Source organism: Poecilia reticulata, linkage group LG10 (genome assembly GCF_000633615.1).
Source record: "Poecilia reticulata strain Guanapo linkage group LG10, Guppy_female_1.0+MT, whole genome shotgun sequence".
Taxonomy (NCBI): domain Eukaryota; kingdom Metazoa; phylum Chordata; class Actinopteri; order Cyprinodontiformes; family Poeciliidae; genus Poecilia; species Poecilia reticulata.
This window is the reverse complement of record NC_024340.1, coordinates 26,276,119-26,300,564: the sequence shown is the minus strand read 5'-3', so window position 1 is coordinate 26,300,564 and position 24,446 is coordinate 26,276,119. Positions and strand designations below refer to the sequence as shown.

At 39.7% G+C, this 24,446-nt stretch overlaps 1 protein-coding gene across 10 annotated transcripts in view; it reads right to left on the bottom strand.

The window, feature by feature from the left end:
- Positions 1-24,446, bottom strand: part of col23a1b (collagen type XXIII alpha 1 chain b) — a 146,296-nt gene that overhangs the window by 28,557 nt on the left and 93,293 nt on the right. For 9 of the 10 annotated variants that reach the window (XM_008420112.2, XM_008420110.2, XM_008420116.2 and 6 more), the window contains exons 3-5: positions 11,348-11,392; positions 7,226-7,233; positions 6,047-6,073 (exon numbers count right to left, since the gene is read on the bottom strand). In XM_008420112.2, the coding sequence (XP_008418334.1) occupies positions 6,047-6,073; positions 7,226-7,233; positions 11,348-11,392 (80 nt within the window). The remainder of the gene's footprint in view (positions 1-6,046; positions 6,074-7,225; positions 7,234-11,347; positions 11,393-24,446) is intronic. The other variant, XM_008420115.2, reaches the window with a different exon arrangement.

Sequence of the window (24,446 nt, the reverse complement as noted above, 5' to 3'; positions counted from 1 at the left end):
TGATGTTGTGGCTGCAAAAAAGATTACATTTTCAAACATCTGAAAACATATATTAAGAGGATAGTGGAAACCTTTTGAGGCAATAATGTTCCATTGAACGTTTTGGCTGAAACCAACCAAAACAGTAAGGAAGTCATGATTTTTTATTTGTACAACTCCTCACTGCTTTCAGCCCATGACAAGTTGTAGTTTTGTCACTATTAAAAGCAGCATGCTGAGTTAACCATGTCATGAATCGGAGAAATTAGATGAGGCTACAGACGTCCCGCTGAGTTTTCCCTGCTATCGGGGTCCAGATCTCTGGACGTGTGCCTTATGGTGCACATCCGCCCGCGCGTATGTGGCGCTATCCCTGCATCTGGGAGCATTTACTGTGGCGCAGCTCCTTCAATAATCGTCGGGATGAGCAGATGAGACGAATGCTGTGAGGTCATCTGCTGCTGCAGAGTCTGAGCCCGGTCAAAAAGAGACTGATTTATGGATGCTTACAAGCGGCCATAAATTGCTTGCAAGTCCTGGTAGTCTGTGTCTTTGCTTTTGAAGGTGCGTGTGAAAGTTTTACTCGCCATTATAAAACCCAATATGAATGCTGGGTTCCTATGACCTCCATAGTAGTGATGGAGACTGAAACGTAGACTTTCTTCTGTCCTCACAATTTCAGGGGACGATATCTAAACTAACAGTGCAACGGCTGATAAATGCCTTTTATGGAAAAATGGCAATCAATTTGGACAGTTCAAGGCAATTTGGGAGAAAAAAAAACAATATAAAATGCCTAACAAAAGTATTAATAACCCTGGAACGTTTTCACAATTTGCCTTACAATTTACAATAATCCACTTTGAAATTATTTTGTGACGGACTAACACAAAGTAGTGAATAGCTATGAAGTGGATGACTGATGGTTTTCATTATTTTTACAGGTGAAAACCTGAAGAGTGTGCGGTCCCTTTTGTCTTTAGCTCACGTGAGTCAGCACTTTGTAGAAACACCTCCCGTTGGCGCTTCTTATGGTAAATGGCTCCACCAACTATACAAATCCAGAACCTGACAATCTTGCTGCTCATTTTAAAGACAGAACAATTCCAATCAAACTGGACTGTGAACATCTGCAAACATCATTTTTCAAAACTTGCCAAATATTCTGAACTTTGACTAGGCCCTAGCCATTCTAAACACGCATTTGGTTTAATCTAAACCACTCTATTGTGTATCTGGCAGTGTCTATTTTCCTATCAACTCTGATCACCTTCCCTGTTACTGTTGAAGAAAAGTACAACACCTTGTTTCACAGTGAGGATATGTTCAGGTTGTTAGCTTTTTTCCACACATAGCACTTTGGGTGAAACCCTTAAAGTTCATTTTTGGTAACTTTTGGTGTACCACCTGAATCTATTTATTATTATAAACAATAATAATAAAGAAACACACATACATATATATTTTTTTCTTTTACTTTCACTTCACGTCCATTTTACACTGTCCATTAAATGCATCAAAGTCTACTCTATGCCGTGACAGAATGTGAAAGAAGCGCTACGAAATTATTTACAAGGCATTGTGAATACCACAGAAGCCAAGGAAAGATTTTCCCTCTGTGATGGAAAAATAATATATTATCTGTGTTGAACGTTTGCGAAGCTGCAACATACCTACGAGGCAGGCAGACAAAGAGTCTACGCATAGAAAAGCTGGAATTCAAATAAAATCAGGCTAAACTAACAGGAAGAAAGCAAACAGAAAAATATGGGGGGGTGCGGTGAAGCTTTGTGGGTCGGAATTAGGAGCTGCTAGTAAAAACCTCTTCATCTCGCACCACAAAAGGTTCTGAGAGCCAAATACAGATCGGGAGAGAGGCACAAAGAAAGGAAAAAACTGGGAGAAAAGAAAAGAAAAAAAATAACAGTGAGTGAATATCCCTGATAATAACCACTGAAACCTCAACTAGCTGTGGAGAAAAATAAAACAACAATTTCTTTTAGTGCATCTCTGATTGCATTGTCTGCCGGCATCTTGCTCCACAGCAACCCTAGCCAGAACAAAATCACATATTTACACAAACATTACCGGTACAACATGGCCTGCAGGAGCTCACATGTGCGTATTTCTTTCTGTGTGAATGCAAAAACGCTGATTAATGCAGGTATGTGTGTGCGATCTGCTAATCACAGAGAAGAAGGGCGTGGGGTGTCTCTGCTGGTTTTATTGTGTTCTTTGCGGCGCAGACTGGCGATTACCCAGTGGGGCGTAATTGTTGAGGATGCAGCTCGGAAAGCATGCTGTCTGCACATCAGCGCAGACGTCTCGGCTGGAAACACACATGGTAACATGTTGGGAACATTAGCTGTTAGCTTGATTTCGGTCATAAAAGTGAAGCTGATAAGGCTGATGAGTGGATCCCTCTCTTTCTCCTTTCTCTCTCTCTCGAGGTGTTTTTTTTTTTTTTTCCACTCCCAACATCCACTGATCGTTTTATTTATCTCCACGCTGCTGCTACGGTGGGAAACGCTGCAGTGCTTCTACATTTGTACAATTTGCGAAACATGACTTAAAAAAAGAGAGAAAAAAGAACACAGTGGCTGGAGCAGAACCAAAGAGAAGAAGAAAGCATACCAGAGGGCTGTGTGTTTGGGACAGAAAATTACTGACATGTTGTTGGGTGACCGTCTGGCTTTAATCTGCGGAACAATGGAGGCCTTAGCCGGTTTCGGCAGAGAAAAGGTCGGCTGTCTGTCTCAGACTGGCACTCTCACATAAACACACTTATAGCTGGGTATGCTGATCTCTGTCAATATGAATGAAAGTCAGAAGCTGTGTGCGGGTGTGTGTTTATCCCTCTGTGCTGCTCTGTCAGTGTGTCTTACTTTGATTATTTGACAGCGGGAAGTCTCTTTTCAGAAAGTCTCCTTGGCTGTGATTTATGAGAGGAAGGAGAGACATGGGTTGCATGAGGAGAGAAAACATACCTCAACACACACACACACACACACACACACACACACACACACACACACACACACACACACGCACACGCACACGCACACACACACACACACACACACGCACGCACGCACGCACACGCACGCACACTTGTTGAGAAGTTATGCTTGAAGTACTCACAAACCACACTTCATTAACACTGTTTATCAAATCACTGATGATTCAGCGGACTGCTGCCTGCATCAGGCTGATGCACTCAATATGTGTGTTTCACCTGAATGAAGTATTTGATCTCCTATGTGCATCCAAATATGGACACACAGCCTCATTGTTGGCCTGTGAAGTGTAAAAACACTTTTTTGGACATGAAAACGTTACTGCACATGTAAAGAAGTAGCTGGAGCAGCTTAAAGTTACTGTAAAACCAGAATAAGTCTATGTAGTTGAAACCAGATGTCTTAGAAACGGAAAAGTTTAGTCTGATTTGATGTCATATGAGGAGAAAATGTTTTTTTTTTTTTTTATATATATTGTTGGAAGAATAGATTTGAATAGAAATAAACCTTATTGTACCGGAAATTCAGTTAAATCTCACAATGGGGCCGTAGCCTGTGTGTTTTTTACTCAATGTATGTGGATTATGTGTCAAGGTGAGACATTGCTCATCTTTAAACATGGAGGTTGTGCCATCCGTAAATCAGAATTTACTTTGTCAGAAGCAAACAGGGATTTTCAACATTATTTTTAAAATATGAAACCGGGAGCTCGATCTCCTGGATTTCCAGATGAAACCACAACTAATGTCTCCACTTTATGGCTTATGCAGAGTCACTCCAAACCTCAGAGTTTTGCAACGTCAACAAACTTAAAGTTAATTTCTTCAACTTAAACTTTAATCAGGGGATGTAGGTTGTTCGTACTAAACCAGCAGGTTGATGTTTTAACCCCCGCTTTGTTTGCCTCAGTCAGTGTTGGTCAGAGAGCCAAGTGGAGATAATTGTGCGACCGTCTTGCTTAAGTCAGTCTGTCCCAGGTTACAGTTGCCACCATTAGTGTATGAATGGGTAAATGACTGATTGTAGAGCGAAGTGCCTTGGACTTGATGAAGCGCTCTAGAAGAACCAGCTGCTTACTCAGAGCTGAGCAGATGAGAAGATGGCAAAGGAGAGCTGGCTCCGGTTGAGAGAAATAACTTGTAATTATTTTTACAGTGGTCTCATTTGATGCCATTTAGTCAAATTTATTCCTATGAATATTTAATAATTAAAGCCTGCACAACATGTCCAATCGGAGGTCTAACCACACAAACCTGCTGCAGCTGCAGCCACTTCAGTGCGTTCGCTCCTTTCAAACATGAAATCGGTTAATGAGAGACACCCTTGGGGAGTGGTAAATGGCTTAATTTGTATCGTGGATCAAAAAATGCTCCAAGATATGGTGACATTAGCAGTTTGTAACAGATACATGTCCAGATCTTTAAATGAAGTGTAGATCGAATGCAGAAATACTGATCTCACTGTTTGCAATCTGACACATAAGGGATTTCACCATAAACATAACTATTGTGGAGATTTTTTCCCCTGATATTAAACTAGCAACTTCTTTATGCGTTTGCTTTGGAAAAAGCATAAAGTTCAAGTTTCTTAAAAAAAAAATTTTAGCTAATATGTGATCTTAGATGCTTTTTATTAAGAAAAACATTGTATTTTAACATTTATGTTCTACAGAATGCCAGAATAAGTCTAATTTTACATTGTTTCTAGTAGCATATAGCTGGCAACAGGCTATATTTTAAAATTATTTGCATGTAATTTAATAACTCAGAAAGCCACAACATGCATGATGGAAGAATGCAATCCGTCCATCTGATTAAACAATCAAAAAGATAAAGATTTTACTTTTATAAGGTTGGAGGAAGTTCATCCACATATGCACACAAAGATAGATGTGCAAACAGCCCCCACAGTAGGAAGATACGGTCACTTTTAAGCTGCATTGATGGAAATTCAAACATCTCTACTACGAAACAAAATGGTATTCTGTCTATGGAAACTGTCAGAAAGATTAATCTGCTGTAATTTCTCATTCACTCAACGGGAAGATGCCCTATAAAGGCATCAAACAAACCTCTTCCAGTTGCAACGTGATTTCCATCTATCTGCAGATATGCCGCAAACAGACTGATTGTATTCTGTGTCCAAAATTGGGACAGCTTATCCAGAATAATCACCTTCCAGTACACAATTCCCATCCAAACATCGTTACACGGTAAGCATTTCCAAAGAAGACAGTGGCACAGAGGATCAGAGTCACAAGAAGAGGGAAAACAAATGTGCACACATTTATTTGTACACTCTGTCCACCTGTGTGCAATTAGCAGCGAGCATTTCCCATCAGCAGAGCTGCGCAGTGCCAGACGGACTGCATGGGAATCTGCCCCCAGGACCAGGCCCCAGAAATTCCCGGTGGGAGACAGACAGAGAGCAGCGCCGCGCCAGAACCAACTGGGCCCCGCGGAGCACAGCAACAGGTGACTGCTCCCGGTCACCATGACGACCTAAAACACTCACAGGAGGCAGGCAGCACACACGGATCTGTGCCCCAGGAGGAGGACTGAGATGAGAATTTGATGATGGGCAAACCGCAAACGATCAACAGACGATGGATGAGTTGCTACACTTTATCAGAACTCACCACTAGAGGCCGCTATTTCTCTGGATAACAACAAAACTGGATTTTTATTTTACAGGGCAAATCAGAAGGGCTGTCTCATTTGAGAACCACGATATCACCTGTTTGGTTTATGTTTATAGATATCTCATTCATATCAAAATCATATATTCAATAGATATATAATTTTGTTCTAAGACGTCTGAGTTTGCCTACGTGTGAATGGAAATGTCTTGATTTTACGCACTTCTTAGAAATGGGGCAGGATACACATAATACATTTTAAACAACTTTTAAAATGTTCAAAAAGAAAGATCATCAAGTTTACAGATGTAAAAGCTCAAAAAAAAAGGGAAGGAAAAGAAAGAATCCCAAGATATCTGAGCAGAGACTGCATTGAAGAGTGACAGACTGAAAGAAATAAAATAAAAATTACCGGGTATCCATCCCGTCCAACTTTGCCCTGGTGAGGTTAGACATCAAAGCAAGAAGCAATGAGACAAATCTGAACAGAAACCAGCAGCTGAACACAACACATTGCATTTACATCAGATCACCATGTCAGCATGGGAGTTTTCACACTGAAACTTTACTTTTGTGGGGGTCTTCATGACAGAAAAGCACAAAGGACTTATTTGAAACATTGAAGGAAAAACGTACAGTTATAATAAAAACACAGTTATAATAATAACAATAATAAAAAAAGGTGTTTTGCATTTCTAGAGTCAGTTATGTTGCTTGTTTGGTCAAAATGGAAAGATTATGGCACATCTGCAAACTCATAGTTGTATTTGTAACAAGAAATGCATTTGCTTTCATTTACAAACATGTGATACACTGTGTTGGTCAGTCACATTAGAACAAAATACAGCAAACTTTATGGCTGTAATGTGATTAAATATGGAAAACTTAAAGAAGCATGAGCATTTTTTTTTATCCTTTATCTTTTTCTTAAATTTGCTTTTACTGAATGTTTGTGGCTATTTCATTGTGCCTGCATTAACACTTTACTGCGCGCTGACAGGCTGTTAATATTTTACACCTTCAGGCAAATTTATAGAATCAATACTTTTGTGCACGTTCGGTAGAAATCTGCGTTATTTCACGGACATTTAGTGCAAAACCAATTGCGCAGACAGTTCTCTTCCGATCGAACTGCTCCCAGGACTCGAGTAACTTCTACCAGGCCAGTTTGTTCTGTTTCCATGTTTCCAGAAAACGTCATGGTGGTTTTCAAAGCCAATAATCGCTTCTGCACATCTGATCAGTGCCACATGTGAGCATAAAAACAAAGGAGAAAACGTTAAAAAATTGTTCCCGGTCAGATCACGACGTGTCCACCAGTGCAGAGGCGAAGGCTGTGCCGGCAGCAGTTGCGATGCCGTTGTTGGTTATAACCGTCGTCAACACACACCACCTGGAGATCTCACACACTTCTGTAGGTGGTCTTTACATTCAAGTTTTATTGCTGTGGGAGAAGAGCTCGTATTTGGTTTGACTTGCAGTTTGTCCGGCAGTGCGGCCGGGAATGACACGTGTGATGTGTGTGCGCGGCTAAGGTCAAAACCTCCAAAATGAATTCAATACTACCTGGACGAGATGAAAGCATACTTACAGGAGGCCCTGCAACAGAGAAGAGAAATGAGGGAGAAGGGATTAGAAAGCCTGTGCGTTACATGTTTTCTGACAGATGAAGCACAGCATGTGTGAGTGAGAGAGCAACCTCCGCTTTGTACACCAATCACTTCCTCCGTGGAGCACCCACAACAGAAATCCTGTCCATGCCATGTGGTCGGTTGGATAATGACCGTAATTAACCCCCCGAACATGGCAGAGGAGAAGCTCATTAGAGCCGCTGCCAGCGCAGTTTGTGGCGAAGCCGTTACGATAAACAGACTTGGACATGAGCTGTGTTTTAGATTAGGAACATGAAGTCATGTCAGGGCTTCGTTTCTCAGGAAGATGTGGGAGCGTGAGGATGGAGGACAAGCGTTGAGTGAAGAGGTCAGGAAAACCATGCTTCTCTTTTAGGAGAGCAAACTGGATGTCTTTGACATTCCTACAGGGTAGCCTTTCACTTGTGATTGAGACTCTCTGATGTTGAGCATTGGCAGCAAAAAAAAAAAAACACATACCTTCTGTTTTCCATGGTTTGTTTAACTGAAAGCAACGGCAACGATCAAAGAATTCCCCCTTTTTTTCTCAGCGATCATAATTAAATCTAAGAAAAGGCAGAGGCTGAGGGCCCTGTTGGACCACATAAACCTCCACAATGTGAATGTATTATTATGCCAATTAAGGTATTCTGTTTGAAATGTGTTTTCTGAAGTATCTGGACTTGATTTTCTACTCATGAGGATGCTGATTTATTTGATTGGTGAAACAGTCACAGTGTATGAACAAAATTCAGAGCTCATAAGCGTCAGGCCAACAATGAAAATCAACATAGCGTTGAGAGCAGGAAGACAAGTGTAATATCTGAGGTTTTTTCAATACAAATTAAAGATACCAGAATAGGTAAACTTTGGAAGATGTGGAAAATTAAAGATAAAAGGGTAAATAAAGATGTGTTGGAGACAACAGCCAGCAATGCAAAAGTTTCGACCCCTTTTAAACTTCTTCAAATGTTGTCATTTTTTTAATGTACTTTATTTCAATAGTGTTACATAAGTCAAAGTAGCACATAATCGAGCTATGAGAAGAAATCTTTAATTAATGAGAACCTGAAAGTTGAGGCACCCTGTTTGATGACTAATGTTCACTAAACTTTGCGTTAGAGGTATGAAATTAAAGGGGCTTAAAATGGAGATGAAATTCAGCTTTATATTTGTAAAACAAAGCAAACCAAAAAAAAAAAAGATTTTTATTCCACTTTATATTTAAGGAACACGTTGTGTTAATCAATTACATAAAGAGCCTATAAGGTAAATTCAAGTTTGGGATCAACACTGTGACAGATTGTTGAAAATTTCAAGAGGCATAAAAACTTTTGCAAGGCACCGTGTGTCAGACAGCAAGGCAAACACACTCTGGTTAAAGAGCCACACACAGTTAGAGCAGCTTTGTGCTCTAAACGTGAGGCAGGTGTGTTTGTGTGTGCAGAATAAAGAGAAAGGAAAAGAACAAGAGGAAGAGAGGAGAGTTTGTAAAACAAGAGCAAAGGGGATCAGGGAGAGCTGAAGGCAGGACACCAGATGACGAGCTCAGATTTAAGATGCTCAACGAATCCGTCTGAACTCTTTCCCGTTTTTCACGATTGAATTTTCTGTCTCTTTTCTGCACTCTCGTTTGTTTTCCTTTTTAGTTTCTGACAGGAAAACATTCTGGTCTTGTAAAACAGAGGCTTTCCTGTCATTGAGACAGAGCATGGTGCAACAGTCTCTCCAAAGGAGCAGCCCACACACTTAAGCTGCAAACAAAATGTAGCGGTAAAAAACCCCCTCCAAAAATACCAAGACAGAACCTAAACAGAACCACACAGAGCTTCTGCAGAAACAGACCGCTTTTTGACTAAATGTACTAAATCCCCCTGCAAAACACCAAGCAGATGGCAAACATCTGATTTAGTAATAAACTAAGATGATTAAGATATAATCTGAACAATAAACAGTAAATTAAAGTTTTGGAAAGGTCTGATGATGTTCTGCAGTTTTCATGCCAGCAGTTTCAACAAACAGAACGCTGGCCCGGATCATTCTCAGAGAAACGTTAATCCTGCTGCAAATGCTCACTGCTACTCCAAAACCTTCAGCTGCAATGCAAAAAAAAAAAAAAATCCATGACAAATTGAAATCTTGTTTTAGAAGGCATTTCCAAAAATAACCATGTCCAGCTGTTTTTGGGAACACTACCAAGGTTTTGTGTGTTTACGTTTAAGGAGGGAAACAAGGCGAATGCATTATGTGATTGAAAACAACGACTTGTGCATATTTTGATACAGTGCAAAACTCTTGGGTCATCCTTCATTTCTTTTAAATTTCATGGAATCGGTTAAAGCGCCCCTGGCTTTTGAGTTTTTTTTAAAGGTTTTCTTTGGAGTCTGGCTGCTTTTTTGTTAATTTTCATTCAATTATTTTTTTTGTTTGCTATGCTGTGCAACTTCTAGTCTTAAAACTACAAGCCAGTATTGCTTTGACAAAGAATATGATTTGCCCCCCCATCTTCTGCCTGGATGCATGGATTGAAGTGCTGAAAATTTGGACTTTGGTTTTCTACCTAAGCTTATCCTTCAGGGCCTGATTGTTTTCGGTTTGCTTGGGTTTTCATATGTTTAATTTAACTTGGAAGATTTGCATTCAACTTGTTTCCTCAAACAGATTGGTCTGATTTTACATGCATCACATTTTTATTACTTAACTTTGTTGTAATTTTCTTTATGGTGGATTTAAAAAAAAAAAACATTTTTCAGAACCCAGTCGCCAGACTAAGGCGTAAAACAAGAAAAATCCTAACAAAAAAGTCACAAACTTCCACATAGAGGGAGTGCAAAAATGAGTAGATAACGGGGAAGTCTTAAGTTTGGACCGGAGCATAAATAGACTCTAAGTTAGACCATTTCAATACGTATTATGATATAAAATAATATATTAGTTGTAGTTTATATCTAAAGCTTATCAGAATATCAAGGCAAAAGCAAAACAGACACAAAAATCAAGTAACGATAAACCATAAGTTGAATATCAGTGACGAATGTTTTTTTTAAATATGAAATGGTGAACACAATTTTAAACATTTATTAACAGGATAAAACTGAATATGTACATTAGAGCCTCTTTTGCTCCTTTAAATGCACATTGGCCACTCCATCTATGTGAAAGTTTGTGAATAGCTGTTCTGATTTTTTGTTTTTTTGATTTTTTTCTCCTGTTTTATACTTCTTCTGTTCAAGTGCACATTGAAGTTGTATAATGAACCTAATGTAGGCCGCAGGCTGAAACACTGGCCTTTAAATCAAGTCGTCCCTTTAAGAAGTCTGAAGAACTCGACTTCTCTGAACGATCACAAGAAAACTTTCAGCTCTTCTACCTCGAATTGGAGGTAGAATATGAAGAAAATAGTTGACTGTTGGTTGAAAATATTCGCACAATACTGCAGTCTTGCCTCGATGCGCGTTGACAGAAGGATCTGTATTACTTAACCATCGTATTCACAAGGATAGCTCTCGTCTATTACTCATCCACAATAATGATTCATCGGTAAACTGGCGTCCTTCCCACTGACTCCTGCAGTACGAGATATCATGATCTAATTCTGTTTTTGGAGCCTCCACTTCCTGAGAAACATCTGAAAATCAAGATGAGTCAAACTTGCAGAACATCTGTCACGGTGACCTTTCGTCTGGCAAGAGTCTCTGCCTCGGTTCCATAATGAGCATTCAGTGGTTTGGACAGAAACAAAACGATAACGTCGAGTAGCGACGCTGGCGATGGAGACTCATTAGGGTCGATCGGCTGCAGCTGCTACCGCTCAGCGACATCGACCGACATCTGGGCAAAGTTACCGCAGCCACATGGTGGAAATTAACGCAACGCTGGCTCATGATAGGTCGCAACGAGGAGAACAAGCAGCCCACCATCCTGTGACCTGAGTCATGGATCACTGCCTTTACCAGCCCTCAGCTAGAGCCCGTCTGCTCACCCGGAAAAAGGACAGAAGTTTACTGGGAAAAGAAGAAGTGAGTGACGAAAGAGAAAGCGAGGAAGAGAACGAAATGAAATGGGTGACAGGTTTTGCTTACCAGGTTCCCCTCTTCTTCCGATGCGTCCGCGTTTTCCTGGAGGCCCTGCAGAGACACAGAGAGGAACAAGTCTCCTAAATCAGCACGTCAAGAGACAGAGGGCAACGCAAATTGGGGATTTTATGACTTTTTATTCCCAAAATAATGAAAAGAGCTTTAAAAAATAAAGTGCTGATTTTACAACATACAGTTGGTTTCATTTCACAAGTCTCACACATCAACTCCGAGCCCCCGTTGCTCCCGTCTAACGCTATTGTGGATGCAACTCGAAACTTTGCCTTCCTGGTAAAAAGATTTCTCTGCAGCCGATAGAGAAGGAACGCAGTGATATATAGCAGGAGTGCTGCTGAGGGACGTGGAAATAAATTATTTGCCCCTGAGCCAATGTCCATCTGCTGCAAGATCCCCATGCTGAAGCAGGAACATGAATCACTGCTGTACAGATGCTGATGTGCATCAATTTATATGCTGTTACTTTACAGAGATGGTTTTTTTCTTTCCTTTTTTCACTGAGAGATAGTTTTGTGAGAACTGAGGCCAATTCAAGTGACCAGTAAAGAGACGAGCAGCTAAAAACATGCAGAAAACAGAGCAAACAGGTGAGGAATAGACTGAACGTTATGTTTTCTCTAATTAGCAAAGCAAACATGAGGACAATGAGGCACAGCAGTGACGCTAACAGCATTACCCTGACTGGCAGAACATCATTAGCTGAGCAAATCTGTGTGTCAAGTTACTTTAAGAAATCTGCTTTCAAAGATTAAAACACAGTCGCTTCCTGAAAGCTAAAGATAATATTGATGAATTGCTTTAAAAGCCTCTTAGTGTATTTTTGTAACAATTGTAAGTCATAGTTGGATTCTAAACACTTTACAAATAAATTAAAAAGCAACACAGTCATTTAAGGGGGAAAAAAGAGAATATTAAATAAATAAATTACTAATATTTTAATATAGTTCAATTTTTTTAATCTGGATTAAAAAAAAAGTAATGTAATGCAAGCTGCATGTAGTCACATTTGCTTCTCCTCTATAGCACTGCAGTTATTAGGGGTCCTTTAAAGCGGTCTTTAATATAAAGCACTTATGTGAGCCCAAGAAGCGAGAGGAATAAATGTTCAGTTTGCTTCTCTATGGACTGAAACGACTCTGAAACACTTGAAAACTTCCATGTTCCCGTGCGTTCGTAATGAAATGGGAACCATACAGAGTTCCTGACACTAAGTGCTTGTGGCTGCAGACATGTTTTCTCTATTGTCATTATTGGCGTTATTGTAGCAGCCTAATCATTTCCTGACTCTGCCAGCTATATCAAAGAGCTCGCTCATTCTCCTCCACGTCTCCCACTTTAATCCTTCTTTCCTTCCTTTACGCAACATCAACATCCTATAAATAGTTTCGGAGCCAAAGGATTACGGAAGTGGCAGAGCAACAGCTAAAGTAAACTCAAGATGACGATTGGCTCCATTTCCCAATCCACACTTTCCGAATTAGGGATTTTGTTAAAATTCTCAAGCATGTTTGAATGTTTCAGTTTCAAGAAAACTTTTTCTTGGTGATTAAAAAAGTGGCAGTAAGTGAAACAGATGGTTGGAAACAGATTCAATCCTACTAACTCACACAGGTGATTGTTTATATTAATGAGCTCCACAATTAATAATTTGGTTTATTTTCACAACGATGTCTCTGTGTAGTTTGGAGGAGATTTAAAGTACAAATAAAGAGAAATTAAATGCAGTGACTTAAAAACCTATTTCAAAAGCATAAGGAGAAGAGGGGATTATGTTTAAAGATGCAGGATTTTGAATAAGGTGTGTATTCGTTCATTATCCTTGTTCGTGCTTTGCATTTAAAGTGCAGGTATGGGTGTTACAATACGTGGGTCATCAGGCACCACCCTCGCTCCACCTTATTTTTTTGAGACTTCGACAGCAGCAGTCCGCATGCCAACAAGATTTTTTTTGCCAACTTCTGAAGGAGCAGGCGTCAGGTTGACTGAAATGTGGGAGTGTGATTAGTCCTGAGTGGCAGATTTGAGGCCGAAAGAAGGTGGGTGATGACAAACTGATGGAGAGCTGGATCAGTTCGAGGGATTAATGGGGAAAACAGTCTTGCTGGAATACAGTAATTGCAGACATAGTTCAGATTCCTGCTCCAGAGCAGAACGTTAAATGCTGAAATAAAGACTTATCGACCTTTCTGTTAGTTTTGCTGTTCATTTGTCTTTAATATGGCAATGCGTGAGCCAGAGAAGGATTTATAACAATAAGAAGCCAGGGAAAGTCCTTATTTCTGCTTTCTCTCTCTTCCTAGCTCCTGATTATTTTAAGTATGTATAGAGTTTACAACTGAATAGTAAAACTTTGCCTGATTTTAAGCAGATGTGAGGATGTAATAGAAGGAGACATTAAGAAGACATTTTTTAGAATCACTGCTTTTTGCTTCCACAAGCAAAAGTTGAACATATAACAAACTACTTTTTAATCAGCATAATCATTCATGCAAGATTTCTTCTTCTCCGAGTACTGCAGTTTTCAAGCGGGACCCCGTCTAAGGTGGTCCTAATGCCAGAAACAGCAGGGTAATGATCCTGTTATGTGCTCAAATTGAATAAATGTTTAAGTTATGGGTTTTAATAAATCTCCTCCCAGCATGAAAAAGTCCCAGTTCAAGTTTAAGCATTTTACAGTTTGCACTAGATATGATCAGATGGAGTCCAAATTAAAGAAGGAACTTTAAAACAGCCCCATAGTTTCAGAGCAGAATAAGGTTTCATGTTTTAACAAGCAGACCTGCAGCTGCACAACGTCAAGGCGATACGCACAGTAACGGACGATATTGCTCCAAACTGCATTCAAAATACTAAGATTAGCAAACGTTCCTATGACTCTACACAATGTGTGCACTACTGTGTGTGAGGTTTATTATTTCACTCACTCAAAATACACATCAGGCATGTGCACGGAGGCCGGTTTGAGCTCATTCATCTGGCCAAATATACGATAGACATGCAGGGTGTGAATGCAAGACATCTGAAACATGATATCCTACTGAATACTGCATCCAGGCTGCACGTATCGCACAGACTTATGCTGCAATGTGACTGCAAAGACATCTATTTTGGAGTGAAGGTTTACCAAACCGTAGTTTATATTTGAATGTTTTTTGAGTGTAAAGTTCTCAGTTTCAGTTTTTATCAATAAGAATATTTAACATATTTAACTATTAATGCGAAGCTTCAAGTAGGATGCCAGTGTCACTGTAAGTAAATTAAATACCAAGTTCCCTCCAATGGAACCCTATATCATTAAGGAGAGAAAAAAAAGGGTTCCTAGTGCAGAACCCTGAGGAACCTCACAGTCAAAAGATGCTGTAGACGACACAAATTTACAAAAACTTCTATCATGTAAAACTAACAACACTTTAGCTGTTAGTTTTGTTTTGTTATGCTTGTTTTCTTTCTCCTTTTAAGAAAGGAGCAAGAGATTAGAGATTGGTCTAAATTAAAAATAAATGTATAGATCAAGACCCCTTTTTAATAAAAATTTGGTATTGTTGAAAACTACTGGGACCAAACTTCTAATACTGCCATTAACAACAGTCACTTGTTGGGGACCAGAAGGACTACTGTCACACGTGGTAAAAAACAATTAAGAGATAAACCAAGAAATCAGCTAGTGACCAGAACTGGGTCATTTTGAGCCTGATCGCACTTGATCAAAGATCGGCCATTTGACAAATCAAAAACATGATTTTTTTTCCCCAATCAGGGGCCCGTCACTTCTAAGCAATACCTAAACTAATCAAAACAATCTGCTTTTAGTATCAGTACATCAGCATAGTTAAAGACACAAGAAGCTGTTCAAAGGAAACAATATTCAAGACAAGTTAGCGGTTCATTTAGGCAGAGACGGAACGAGTTACTTCAGGGTACACACCGACCGCAATAGCTAATATTAGATCCTGAAGAAAGTTAAAAATTTCAACTCTGTAAAGTCTGTCATTGTTCCTAAAGTACTAACAACTATCTTTTATACCGGCTGCCTCCAAACTAACATGAGGCAAGAAGATGTTGCCCCTTACTCCTTATGTATCTAATTAATGTCAGGAAAGTTAGAAAACAACATTTTAAATGTTGTTTTATGGTTGAGAATTGGTGACGAAAACTCAAACCTCAAAAATGAGAAAGTTACGATGGAAAACTGCATCTGGAACGTAACTTTCTCCAGCGCTCTCTGGTTAGCACACCAACAGCTCCTTGGGAACAGGATGGCAATGTAGAGCACACAATGAACTCCGTCTGAACTGTAATGTAGATGTGTGTGTGTGTGTGTGTGTGTGTGTGTGTTTATTAGTTGGCCTGAGGCTCTGTATCTCAGACTCCACATATAGCTCCTCTTTATTTATAAGGGGTACAGAATCATGCAGTTCAAGGTCTGACAAAGGGGGGCCCGCAGGCAGACCCACCCACCCTCTTTGACTTTTTATTTGTGTGAGAAAATCCAAGAAAACCAGAGGGGAAAAAAAATGTTTTGGGTAAACAGATCCAAACTGAACAACACAATTTCTAGACACCACTTCTGTAAAGATAATCTGCTAAAACCAGACTGTCTATACGTCAATCTTTGGTCTCAAAACTGCTTCATGCTCCTTGTGTGCTAACGGCTGATTTAGCTACTGTGACGTTTCTTGCAAATGAAGAGTTTCCAGGGAACAAAGTGTCGGGAATTCAGGAAGCAACACCCCGACCTTTCCTTTTTCTAGGCCCCACTTTATTTAATGCAACAACTGGGAGCAATAAGGAGTCAGCTGAAAATAGAAGAATGTGATACTTTGAATGCCCAACCGCGGGACTTACATCCATCTGTCCATCAAGCCCCCAGCTCCACACACACATATATGTCCACACTCCCACTCTTACATGTTCCTAAATCCTCCTGTGACAGGAAAAAAAAAATCTAATTTGAGTGGAGGAAGAGGAGAATGGCAAGAGGAATGGGAAAAATCATGAAGGCTGGCTTGTTGCTAGCCGGAGGCGATGGGTATCTACAACGCGTTCTCTATTCCTGTTATTTCTTTGCATTTCTTCAAATTCCCAGGAGCGGATTTTCGTTCATTGCTCTCTAATTACAGAAACTAAAACTTGAGTTTCCCTTCATCAAAGCTGTACTGTTCTCCATGTCTGCCGAATTGGACAGGAAAAAAATGCCCCTCTTGAGTCCAGATTATCTATTCTAAACATGCAATTCTTTGTTTAAACTCGCTAAGAGACTTGTTTCCCGTATTTGTCCAGGAAATAATTTATTCGCTCATAAAGATTTGTGTTGCTGGTAACTGATGTAAGACTGTATTAGCGTGAGGATTCCCCCTCCGTCTGTTTGTCTCGTCGCTGACAGCTGCTAAGCCTCTTTTCCTCAAACAAAACAACTCCTGCCTGGGCCGTCTCCTGGATCTGTCGTCGTTCGCCAGCTCGGCCTTTTCTGGCCCGAGTAAGATGGGGGACACATGCTGTGGAAGTAAACAGCGACAGAACGTAGAAAGAGACAGCGGATGTGGTTCACGTGGCGATGATTCGTTCTCCAGCTGCCCCGCATCTCCCACCGGGTCAGACGAGGTTCAGTCGCTCGGATGGTTTCTGTTCAGCCTTATCGTGGGTAGAATCAGATAAAGAGACGAGGATATTTTACCCAGCTCGCAGATCAAATAAGCACCTCGGTCATCGCTGTAAAGATGAAGCTGCGTCAGCGATTGTGACTTTTTGAAGATGCTTTAACGCGCATTCATTCCTCACATGCTTGATTCCAGTTTTGAAATGTTGTTCTACAGATTGTCGATTGTTTCGGATTCATTAACAATCTAGCATAAGACACTAAAGTTTTGAGGTCTTTCTACTGTGAATAATTTTCTCCATCACTCTGCTGAAAGGTGGACACACAGGAAACATCGTTCTCCTGCAAAGATCATCTGACTGAGAATAAGACACTAAAACCTGAAAGAGCTGCGCGACAGCAGGGCGACACTTTGAAGACGTAAAATGGCTGAGCACCAAAGAATTTGAATTTTTTTTTCTTTTACACTTTTTTGATTGTTATGAACATGTAGTTTTTCATGTTCATAACATGAGGCTGGGTGGCAATGCCTTAAACTTCTTCATATGAGATTTGCTGGTGCTGACTATAAAAATCTCAGGAAGTCAACTTCTGGATAGAAACTCATTGAGAGCACAGGGTGAAGGCTGTGACTTCTCTGCTCTGACATCTTGCAGGTAGTTTGTCTGACAGTCTGCCACAGAAACACTGAGCAGGTATCCAGTGATGTTAAACACGTTGTTCAGTCTGGTAGCAATGCATATTCAATAAATTACAATACGCACTCCGACGAGGCTTGTTTGTTAGATTTAATGTATCCTCTAAAAATAACAACATTTAAGCAGGTAAATAAAGATGCTTTGTATTAAACGCTGTATTAAAATGTTTTTATTGGTCTGACGTGAAATGCGTTTTAATAACCACTTATTAAAGTGGTTACTTTGAAGACGTTACTTTGGACTAGATCGGAGCATTTTACGACTTATTAAAGTGGTTATTAAGGACAGCAAAAACAGATCACTGAAGAAGAAATGATATTCTTTAAAATTTAACTAAGGTCTGCAACTTCAACATTTTGTAACATCCTGTAAATAAAGCTAACATATGTTTGATTAAATCATCTAAAGATTGAACATTGGAGAAAAAAAATAACAGCAGCTGATGCAGCTTAATCCCAGTATGGCTTTATCCTTTAAAAACTTTTTTTCTCTTAACTGCAGAAACAGACGGTACAAAACCAAAGCCACCTACAGCTTTGTCCTCAACAAACCTCTGAAATGAAAGACTCCACATTTCGACTCAAACTTTGCAAACCTGTCTCACAGTGTTGGCGTCTGCACTACAGCTGGATCAAGTGACTGAATTTCATCCGCAGCATGCCATCAAGTTTGGCATAAGCCTGGTAAGGACCTATTTATTTGATTCAGCTGTGTTGAATTAGGGTTGCATCTAAAAACATTAGAAAATAAGTTCCCAAACCAGCCTATCCAGAGCTTCACCTTAATATCGGGGAAGTAAGATCAGTGACACTTGGAATAAGCTTGGCTTTGTGCCTGATGTGGTACCTAAACTCAGGAACAATAAATTCCAGCAGCAACCCCAATAAAATACCTTGAAGGACAAAACATATGATGACTTGACAACAAAACTCCCACGACCCCTTCGATCTAGTCCAGTTTAACGACCGGGATGAAAGGCACACTGATCCTCTCGAGTCCAAGGCTCAACAATCAGTCAGAGCCTCTTTTCCAACACCCGAGAACAAGCTTTTCCAGGGAGGCTGAGGAGCATGATCCCTCAATGGTAAGAAATCACTCCCACCTCCTGTTTTTCACTTTATTTTTTTATTTTTTCCCTGTGAAAACCATCCTGATGTGTCCCTCCACATTCTACACTGAACAGATGCGACAACTCAACAGGCTCCATATCCCCAGGTGCACGCATCTCATTTGGATGCCTCTTGTGTACATTTCTTTGGAGGTACATCTCTTTGGAGGTTTTCCAAGGTTATTCCACCAGGAAAAGACCAATAGATAAACGCAAAAGTAGCTGGAGAGACTATATATCCTGGTAATTCTCTTCTGGCTTCTCCTCCTGGTCCTGAAATTGGTTAATTGAAAGTTAGCCAAACATACATAGCTGATACATTCATGTCTGAGAACTACCTCCATGACTTTGAATGAAAATAAATAGCATGAATATCAAATGAAACACTTGACTGAAAATGCTGGCCATTCGGTCGATTACTATCAATGAAACGTTCATGAATTTCAGCAACTCAATAGAGTGAAACACACTGCATAGATTCATTTCTAAGAGTCTGATGTTGTCAAACCCTTATTTCTGGAAATTACGATGGTTTTCTGCTTCAGCTAAAGAAAATATAGAGCTTAGATATTAGAATATTACATCAGATGAATGAAAAACGTTTTTTTAGACACAAAACTGTGGGTTTATATTTACTACCTGCTGAAAGGTGGTTATTTTCAAAAGGCCCCTTTTGACCAATGAGCCTCATCAAAGCGCATTTTCTAACTCATTAAAAATGACGGAAGAACAATCTGTATGTAGATGACGAAGGTTCAGAGGTAGAAACCAGTAGTGTTTATTATTTTGACGTGTCATGCTCGAAAACAAAAAGGACAGCTGGAAATATTTCATATTTAACACACTTAAATGAAATGATCTACATTTATCGCTATTTTACCTAATTTTCTTAATGTCTGTCACTGTATATTTATGCATTTGCATATTGGCCATATTACCCTACTGCTCAGGACTGCCTGCAGTAAAATGGGTGGCCAAGATGTTGGACAAAAAGGCTTTTCAGTGCTGGAAAGTCAACATCACGTTCTCCCTGCAGTCAGAGAACGTCTTAGTTTTACACAGTCAAAATGTTGTTTAACAGCAGGGAAACCTCTGTCAACACAGAAATGTTTAACAACATTAATTACAGGTTAATTAGTGTGGAAGTAATTTGTCGTATTAAATTAATTACCATCCTCTCACTGGTGTTTTTATCTGTTTAAGTTTACTTTACCTTTTACTTGGATCTTTCCAAAGTTGTTTATGCATGATTTCCTTTTATGACAAGCAAATTAATCGAGTCATGGATGTTTTACGGAAATCAGAGAACTGCTCTGAAATTTTCACCTCCTGGCTCAAATTAGCTTTTGACTTTTGAGCGTTATTCCATAATTAAACATGTTTGGAACACATTTGATAGAAGAGTAATCAAAATTAATTATACTAGAAAAACCTTTCATTTTGTTTGAAGAAGAATGTAAATTAAACTTTTTTTTTCTTTTTCTCTGGGACTTTCTGTTTGTCTTTGTATTCACACAGCAATTATAATTTTGTCAAAGTCTGTGACATCTTCGTTATTCAAACAAGATGTTTCCTTTGGCTTTGGCGCTCTACAGTGATGGAAATGGTTAAAAATAAATACAAACAGAATGAAATTAATTTAGAAATTATGAAGAGAAAATCAAAAAGTTTGATAGAGATTTTCTAGCCAAAAATAGCACAAAGCTGCATATGTTTAATTTCCTGTTCATTGATGGTTATATTTTATCACTGATTTTTCTTCACTTCATAATTAATTCACTTTGTTAGTTTAATTGCACGAATCTACCATCGGCTAAGCAAAGCTGCGTCACAGCTGCAAGCTAAATGTAACCGGAGGCTTAAAAAGAAAACAGGAAGCATTTTTATTCTACGTTTACAGAAGACCGCTGTCCGGAGTCTGCCGATATTTTTGGATGTAGATTAAAAGTTTCACGTTTAGAAGAGACCGCAATCCACTGTAGTTGTCATGCCTGACCACTAGATGGCGCATGTCAAAATACGCATGTGCTTTTGACTCCTAGCTTGTTTAGAAAACAGCAACCCGTCTCACCAAGTCCTCATATTCCGTATCAGAAATTTTTTTAAGCATATCAGGTTGATAAGCTTAACAATCCGTTATTGTTTTTGTTGAAATCTGTCCATGCATGAGTCTGAGAGACCACAATCATTGAAGAACAAGCAGCTAGATCCCAACAAAAATGTTTCAGTGTCACTGAAAACCGACTCTGTGTGAACGGGGCCTTATAAGACTGAGTTCAAGACTCAGGAGAAATGCCTTTTTTATTTTCTCTAACGTCACTGTATGAATGTGAACTGTGTGATTAATTTCCAGCTGTTTAAGTCAAAGATCTGGACAAGCACCTGGAGACTGAAAGAGTCTGTGCCAGTGGATCCCTCATGGGAAACTCAGCACAGGAGGCAGGTTTTCCTGAACTGAAGAGACTTTTTAATATAGAGCGATGAGTGGCTGTTAAGTCCACTTTACCTTCCAAATCGTATTATTATGGACTTGTGCCAAAATGAATAACTGCACTTCGATGTATTTGTGCAGTGGGTATTATGGACGCTGGAGCCTATGAGGGAAGCATGTGTCCAGACTGTACAGTGCCACTTCGGGTCTATTGAAGCAGAAATAAATCCATCTTGTATCCGCTTTAAGAACTCTGTAGTCTACGCCCATGAAAATGTGGAAGTGTATTTAAATATTAACCGTTTCCAGTCACCGGATTTACAAAGATCTGTCTAGAGAAGGCTAAATTTGATAAATCATATGTGGAGTTTATCCCTTCATTTCTGTAGCCAAATCTACAGTAATGATAAAAGATGTCTGATGGAAAAAATAAGGAGATGTTATAGGCGTGGAATTATGGCTAAATGTATCTCTTCCCTTACAAAATTAGTCAATTTGTGTTCCGATCTCAACAAATAAACAAACCAAACCAAACGGTGTTGTTCTTTGTTAATGGATCTTTTTTTTATTTTTTCACTTGCAGGATTTGCAACCACAAATGCTTGGATTTTGGTACCCAAGAGAACTTTGAGCAAACAGACTCACACGGACAAGTAAAATCCCGGTTTCTTTCCACACTAATCTACAGTCTAGGTTTGGGCTCAGAGGGAGGTTCAACATGTGTGTTTTCAGTAGCTCTTAGTTTAAGATCTCCTCGGGAAACTTTGAGCTAATCGCCGCTTTTAGACGTGGGAACCAATGATGAATGGAAGCTGTTGCCTTCAGCGGGGGTCGGCAACCGTCGGTGGCGAATAAAGTGAAGAATGAAGGTTATGTTTGTGGATCAGATCAGATTGGAGGCCATTTGTTGACCTCCCAAGATGTCGAGATGTGTGAAACCCACACACGCATGACCCAGAGCGGCCTCCGCCCAAACATTAAGACAAAGCACCTTTAACATTCAAAGTTTCATGCATCAATTTGGGGCCTTTTAATGTGATAAACGTCATGTAGAAGAGTGGTAATTTGACAGGGGCATTCCGGCGTGTTTGTTTCATTCAGGACCGGACTACGCTGGGTGAATGGTGGTCGGAAAGGGGGTAAGAAACACTCTTTTATCTCTTTGTGCTTTATTCATTCATAAAATGTGGTTTTAGTTTGATGTTCTGGAACATGTTAGAGCGAAACGCGGAGACTTGGGGATGGAGAGGGCCTTCAACTATAAAGGCACACAGAGAAAAAGCACCGTAATCACCATGACTTTAAACTGCATTATACGTGTGTGTATGTATGTGGCTGTTAAATAAGACAATGTGTGGACCATGCTTGGGAAAACATGGTGTGAATATACAAAGGGAATCTTTAACCCAGATAAACTGCCCTGGAAAGGGTCCCACACTTTTCTCCTGAGTCTTATTTCAACTAAAAAAAAAACAGTCTTGCTGCTTCAGCCAAGCTGAATCCAATATAATTTTTTACTACTGCTACTTTGAACCTATTTGCAGGTATCTCTCCCTTGGGTCTTTTAGTTCTCTCACCTTGGGTCAGCGCCTTGCTCTGGTTTTTCTCGCATCTTTTTCTGGCACTTGAAACAGACAGGCAAATTACAGCAGCATTGGAAACTGAGGAAAGAGCATAAGGTCCTGCAGTGACTAACAACTTACAGAGTGGCGCTGCATGATATTGGCAGATCCCGGGGTAGATCACACGCTTGCGGCTTGTTGAGAATGATACAGGTGAGTGGAAGAGAAGTGAGAAGGCTAAAAGGTAGTAACTGCTTTTTCGGGTTTTTATGAAGTGGCTGGTGATAAAAAAAGAGCAATGACGTGCTCTGTTCCCTGTTAGTAGCATTTATTTCTCTTGTACGTAAATATATTTTCTTTTATGCTCACGCTTTTCTTGATGCTTTCCCTTTGATTTCCTGTGAAGCTCTTTGAATTGCCTGGCTTATGGATGGTGCTACATCAGCAAACGCGTCTTACCTTCAGTACAAGGCACCTTCTCGTCGTTTATTTATTCAACATTACATAAAAACGTACCTCGCAAATGGCACGAAAAACGACTTGTTACACCGACCAAACATTAAACGGTATGAAGAATTATACACACAAGCTCTACATATTGTACATGTAACCGTTTTTCCTCGTGCTGGGAAAACTGATTTAATTTTTTTTAACAATGATCCAAAGAAATCTGGTCTGATATACAATAATAATCAGGACCGATGTGTCTGAGCTCTTCACTGTCCTGAACTCCTCAAAGGCAATTTTTTTTAGCTCACTCACTTTTCACATACCACTTTTTGTGTATATATGCCTCTCTGAGACTTGTGTACTTTACATTTCTGGGTATGTTACGGTGCCTTTGCAAAAACTAAAATATAAAATGAGGAAAATGTAGAGTGCAGGTATATTCGCATATGTCAATGCTTGGTAGAAGCAACTTTTGTTGCAGTTGCAGCAGCAACCCTTTTGGATATATCTCTACGAACTATGCAAATCTACAAGCGGAAACTTTTTCACAATTTATCTTTGCTAAATAGCCAACAAATTGTATTCTCAAGCAACTCTGAGACGTTCACAAAGCCTAAATTACTAGTGAACTGAATGAATGATTGAACGAACAAACGAACGAACGAACGAACGAACGAACGAACGAACGAACGAACTTTCTCAATCCCAAAGGGAAATTGACGTATTTCAGTGAATTGACTATCTCATCACAATGTGACTTATGAAGGCAATTAGTCCTACTGGATTTTATTTACAGACCGAGTTGATAACAAGAGCACATAATTTGTTCCAATTTGGGAAAAGTAATCAAAAGAATTTCATCATTTTGCTTTCGCTTACTAATTGCCTGCCACATTGTGTTGGCTTATCACAAAAACCCCAAAACGGCACAATAAACTGTGCTGCCGAAATGTGGGAAAACAGCTAAATGTTCAAGGGATGTAAAGACTTTCACAAGTTTAACAGAACTTTCCTGAAGCCAGTAAAACCAGGGGCATGTGATACCAAAAGTCTGGCTAATGACTAAAAAGTGGCTATAAAACTATATAGACTGACTCTCACATATACCTTTACCTCAATAAAAGATAAAATACCAGTATGGAAAATCCAGGTGGGGAAAGCTCCAAGGGAAAGGGAAAGGCTGCAGTTATTTGCTACAAATAACTGCAGCCTTTAGACTTCCTCAGAAAGAACCAGGATCTT